Genomic DNA, 6,000 nt, shown 5'->3' with positions numbered 1-6,000 from the left:
AGACATACCAAGAATTCCAGAAACATCACATCCTCCTTTAGAATCGAGTAAGTGTCAACAAAGCTTTGGTTTTCCTTGATGAACAAAACGGCATAGTTAATTGGTGTTAATATACAGTACTGTCTACCCACCGAGTTGTCTTTCACATCCTGGTTCTTTCCCCTGGTTCTTTCCCCTGGCAGCAGGCTCCAGTTCCTTTGAGTCTCAGAAGATGGAGCGTCCCTCCATATCGGTCATGTCCCCCACTAGCCCTGCTACCCTCAGAGCCCTCCCCGTCATCCTGCCTGGACAGCTCTCTGTGAGTACTGGATATATGCTGGAACTACACTGGACTATACTGGTCTGGATACAGGACGATGGACTATATGGACAATTACTGGACTGGACTATACTGGAATCCCAAATTGCTGTGTGACTATTTTGCACTGTGTGGCCAATTTGGACTCTTATTACAATATTGCATGTGCCCTTTTCTGACTATTTCTGAAGTGAAATGTTGACTGGACAATTACTGGACAATGCTGAGCTATACTGGACAATTACTGGACTGTTCTGGACTATAATGGACAATTACTGGACTGTACTATTACTGGATCTACACTGTACTGGACTGTAATGAATCTACACTGTACTGGACTATACTGGACTATACTGGATCTATACTGGACTGTACTGGACTATACTGGATCTATACTGGACTGTTTATTTTATTTTACCTTTATTTAACTAGGCAAGTCAGTTAAGAACAAATTCTTATTTTCAATGACAGCCTAGGAACAGTGGGTTAACTGCCTGTTCAGGGGCAGATTGACAGATTTGTACCTTGTCAGCTCGGGGGTTTGAACTTGCAACCTTCCGGTTACTAGTCCAATGCTCTAACCACTAGGCTACCCTGCCGCCCCACTGTACTGGACTACACAGGACTAAACTGGACTATACTGGACTGTACTGCACTGTACTGGACTATACTGGATCTACATGGGACTACACTGGACTATAATGGACTATACTGGACTGTACTGGATCTACACGGGACTATACTGGATTATGCTGGATTGTACTGTACTATACTGGATCTACACTGGACTATACTGGACTGTACTGGACTATACTGGACTGTACTGGACTATACTGGACTGTACTGAACTCTACTGGACTGTACTGGATCTACACTGGACTATACTGGACTGTACTGGACTATACTGGACTGTACTGGACTATACTGGACTGTACTGGACTATACTGGACTGTACTGGACTATACTGGACTATATTGGACTGTACTGGCCTGTACTGGACTATACTGGACTATACTGGACTGTGCTGGACTGTACTGGACTATACTGGACTATACTGGACTGTACTGGCCTGTACTGGACTATACTGGACAGTACTGGACTATACTGAATCTACACGGGACTATACTGGACTGTACTGGATCTACACAGGACTATACTGGACTGTACTGGACTGTACTGGACTGTACTGGACTAACCCGGACTGTACTGGACTATACCGGACTGTACCGGACTGTACTGGACTGTACTGGACTGGACTGGACTGTACTGGACTGGACTGTACTGGACTATACCGGACTATACTGGATCTACACGGGACTATACTGGACTATACTGGATTATGCTGGATTGTACTGGACTATACTGGACTGTACTGAATCTACCCTGGACTATACTGGACTATACTGGATCTACACTGGACTATACTGGACTGTACTGGACTATACTGGACTCTACTGGACTAAACTGGACTATACTGGACTGTACTGGACTATACTGGACTGTACTGTACTGGACTATACTGGACTGTACTGGACTATACTGGACTGTACAGGACTATACTGGACTGTACTGGACTGTACTGGACTATACTGGATCTGTACTGGACTGTACTGGACTGTACTGGACTATACTGTACTGTACTGGACTATACTGGATCTACAAGGGACGGTACTGGACTATAATGGACTGTACTTGGGAGGCTGGATACATGGATGTGTGGATGGATGGACAGATTTACAAACAAACAACCAGACAGATTGATAGATGGCCTATATTGCACTTTTCACAATCTCCTGTCTAATCCATAACCAATGGTCTACTCTAACTGTATTCATTCAGTCACATTCATCTAATCCCATAATGTTGTTCCTAGGTAAAGCTGTGGTATGACAAAGTGGGCCATCAACTGAACGTCAACGTCCTTCAAGCCATAGACCTGCCCCCCCGACCGGACGGGCGACCCAGGAACCCCTACGTCAAGATGTACTTCCTGCCTGACCGAAGGTAAACCGGTCTCATATTACTAGGGTTAGCATGAAGTTGGTCTTATACCTGTGTAAACACACAGTAATTACTGAAGCATATTACCAGTACAGGGGTTCAACATTGTACATAAACTGTTTTTTAAATGTTTTATATAACAGTAACCAATATACTTTGAACACACTGTCAACACGTTCTCTCCTGATTTGCTTCCTGTCTATGTAGTTTTCTGTTATATTTCACCATCCTCATAGTGAGTCACAGACCCTTATATGGGCACAGTATGTGACAGATACATACATGACTCGCTGACTTCCGTTAACTCTCCTTCTAAGGTTCGTCTCCCCTCTCCTAACATTCCTCTGCCTTCTCCCCTGTCATGTTCCCAGTGATAAGAGCAAGCGCAGGACCAAGACGGTAAAGAAGAGCGCTGGGCCCAAGTGGAACCAGACGTTCCTGTACTCCCACGTCCACCGCAGGGACTTCAGAGAACGCATGCTGGAGATCACTGTCTGGGACCAACCTAGAATACAGGAGGAGGAGAGTGACTTCCTGGGAGAGGTAAGATACACACACACACACACACACACACACACACACACACACACACACACGAACACACGAACACACACAAGACACACACACACACACACACACACACACACACACACACACACACACACGAACACACACACACACACACACACACACACACACACACACACACACACACACACACACACACACACACACACACACACACACACACACACACACACACACACACACACACACACACACACACACACACACACACACACATACACATAGACACACATACTGTTTATAGTACATGTGAATTATATCTTAATTTGTGTGTAAATTATTACTGTTCTCATTTTTTATTCATAGATATTATATTTGTGTGTAAATTATTACTGTTTTCAGATTTGTATTTCATAAATTTGAGATATGTATGAATGTTTTGCTCTTTTGCAAAATGCTATATACCCATTGGTCAGCTGGAATGGAATGTTCGTGTCCTGTATACTTGACTGTGATGTGTGGTTGTCTTACCTGGCTATCTTACGGTAAATGCACTCACTGTAAGTCATTCTGGATAAGATATCCTTGATCATTTCTTTAAACAATAAAAGCTCATTTACCAACATTTGTGAAAATGAATATGTAGCGGTTTGAAGTGAAACGCTTCATAAACATACAGTATACACAGAAAACAAAACACACACATTCATTTGCACGTATCCGCACACACTTGCAAACTCAAACACGCACAGAGAACCACAGATGGACGCCATGATGTCCTCTATGCTGACGTTGTCTTGTTCTGTATGTCTCTGACTTTCTCTCCTCCTCCTTCTTCCCTCTCTTCCCTCTCACTCCTAGATCCTGATAGAGCTGGAGACTGCCCTGCTGGACGACGTTCCTCACTGGTATAAACTCCAGACCCACGACGTGTCCTCTCTACCTCTGCCCCAGCCATCCCCTTACCTCCCGCGCAGACACGCCTCTCACGACAGCCCCAGCAAGAAACTACAGAGTAAGTGTGTGTGTGTGTGTGTGTGTGTGTGTGTGTGTGTGTGTGTGTGTGTGTGTGTGTGTGTGTGTGTGTGTGTGTGTGTGTGTGTGTGTGTGTGTGTGTGTGTGTGTGTGTTGCGTGCGTGCGTACGTGCGTGAGAGTGCGAGAGTGCGTGAGAGTGCGAGAGTGTGTGTGCTTGCATGCATGCGTGCGTTTGTGTGTGTATGTGTGTACAGTATATACATTATGTGTGTGTGTGTGTGTGATGTATTGACCCTGACCTCGGCATATAGATTCTCCCTGCTACAGTATGCCAAGATGAACTTCCTATGAACTTGTCTCCTGTGTGTGTGAGATCGAAACGCAACTGCCATGGAAATTCTCAACCCTTCTGTGTGTAAACTCTCTACCCTACTGCGTGTAAACCCTCTACCCTACTGTGTGTGTGTAACCCTACCTTGTGTGTGTGTGTGTGTGTGTGTGTGCGTGTCTGTCCACCGTTGTGCAGGGTCCCATCGCATCATTGACACAGAGTTTGATGATACAGGTATAGCGGTAGTATCTGAAGGTGGGTGGGGGGGGGCATGGTTACTGTTACCCAGCTTCAAGTAGTGAGAGTTCAGCACTGGAGGAGAGAGGTGTGACCACTTTACAGCTCCCCTCATACCCCAGCCTATCTAACCATGGGCTACTTCATTTGATCCCAACTGACAACCTCAGAGATGTTTTTACATCGGGGGAAAAACGTCATTGGTTCCCAATTTTACCCCTTACTTTGGATTTAACTCTGATTTAAAACAGGCAGGGGCACTTCTACCAGCCCCTTTGTAATACCAACGTATACTGCAACGACACTATGGTATCACTACAATTCTATTATGGTATGTGTTCTGCCATGATACTGTACACAGCCTTTCTCCTCCTCTGCCGGACTGTAGTAATGCAGCTTGTAGAGCAGATCCACTGGGAGCACTGAGTGCATGGAGCTATAGAGCCGTGATGTCGCTGTCCATTCCACTGACGCTGTCACCTGCATGTCTGGTAGTAGAGCCTGAAGTAGTAGTGACTCCGCACAAGATAAGGATACGGTGTATAGACCAGTGCCTGATTCACACCATAGGGTCAACACGAACTGTGCTGTTCTGGCTCGGCTATTTCAAAAAGGGTACAAGGCTAACTTAGCCTGGGTGCCAGTCAGTTTCTGCCTTTAGCCAAGTTGCCGTTGCAAGCTGGCAATGGGGGAACTTTGTGGAATGCAGAAACAGTCCGGTACACAAGTTAGCTCAATACCTGGTGTAACTATCCAATGCAACTCTTCAAATGTAACCAAAAATCTTCCAGTGTAAAATATCCCACTGATGTGCAACAGTTTGCAGTCTGTATCATTTGTCCTCTCAGCTCCCTCACGTAGCATGGGTTTGATCAGACTAGAGCTGCTATGGGCCACTGTATTAATAGAAGCTGAGCACCAGCATGATCTCTGTAGTTTTGGGAAAACCAAGCGCTCACCAGAAGGCGTAGTGGATGTTGAGTGGCGGCGCTCAACACTGACACATTTTGTCAGCAGGTAACATGCAACAACTGCTGATTCCTCCTCCGTATGTGTGTAGGTGCAGAGCGTAACTCGAGGGAGAGGGAGAGGAACAGCACCCTGACTGTCCCAGAGCAGCAGAGACTGGCCCAGCACCGCTCCAGATCTGTGTCCCCTCACCGCGAGGACATAACAAGGGCCCGCTCCCGCCCTGCACACGTCCCCATGCAGAGGTAGCTGCAGTTTCTGTATCACACAGATATACCTAAACTATGTAGCCATACATCGGAATCACGTTGTTGTGGTTCTCCACGAGACTACACCCACGCTGCCTGGTTCTCCACGAGACTACACCCACACACATCTGCATTTTTCTTTTTCTTTCTTTCTTTCTTTCTTTCTTTCTTTCTTTCTTTCTTTCTTTCTTTCTTTCTCTCTCTCTCTCTCTCTCTCTCTCTCTCTCTCGCTCTTTCTCTCTTGCTCTTTCTCTCTCACTCTTTCTTTTCTTTTCTCTTTCTCTCTTGCTCTCTCTCTCTCACTCTCTCTCTTACTCTTTCTTTCTTCTCTCTTTCTCTCTCACACTCTCTCTCTCTCACTCTTTCTTCCTTTCTTTCTTTCTTTCTCTCTCTCTCTCGCACAATCTCTCCC

At 45.7% G+C, this 6,000-nt stretch overlaps 1 protein-coding gene across 19 annotated transcripts in view; it reads left to right on the top strand.

The window, feature by feature from the left end:
- Positions 1 to 6,000, top strand: part of LOC118371272 (regulating synaptic membrane exocytosis protein 3-like) — a 90,082-nt gene that overhangs the window by 56,850 nt on the left and 27,232 nt on the right. For 12 of the 19 annotated variants that reach the window (XM_052503239.1, XM_052503243.1, XM_052503240.1 and 9 more), the window contains 7 exons: positions 1 to 47; positions 183 to 298; positions 2,172 to 2,302; positions 2,671 to 2,842; positions 3,689 to 3,842; positions 4,330 to 4,389; positions 5,432 to 5,585. In XM_052503239.1, coding sequence (XP_052359199.1) covers positions 1 to 47; positions 183 to 298; positions 2,172 to 2,302; positions 2,671 to 2,842; positions 3,689 to 3,842; positions 4,330 to 4,389; positions 5,432 to 5,585 — 834 coding nt within the window. The remainder of the gene's footprint in view (positions 48 to 182; positions 299 to 2,171; positions 2,303 to 2,670; positions 2,843 to 3,688; positions 3,843 to 4,329; positions 4,390 to 5,431; positions 5,586 to 6,000) is intronic. The other 7 variants (XM_052503234.1, XM_052503252.1, XM_052503237.1 and 4 more) reach the window with 4 other exon arrangements.

This window comes from Oncorhynchus keta, unplaced genomic scaffold, assembly GCF_023373465.1.
Source record: "Oncorhynchus keta strain PuntledgeMale-10-30-2019 unplaced genomic scaffold, Oket_V2 Un_contig_1690_pilon_pilon, whole genome shotgun sequence".
Classification (NCBI taxonomy): Eukaryota; Metazoa; Chordata; class Actinopteri; order Salmoniformes; family Salmonidae; genus Oncorhynchus; species Oncorhynchus keta.
The sequence above is the reverse complement of the archived record's forward strand: the minus strand, read 5'-3'. Positions and strand labels throughout refer to the sequence as shown.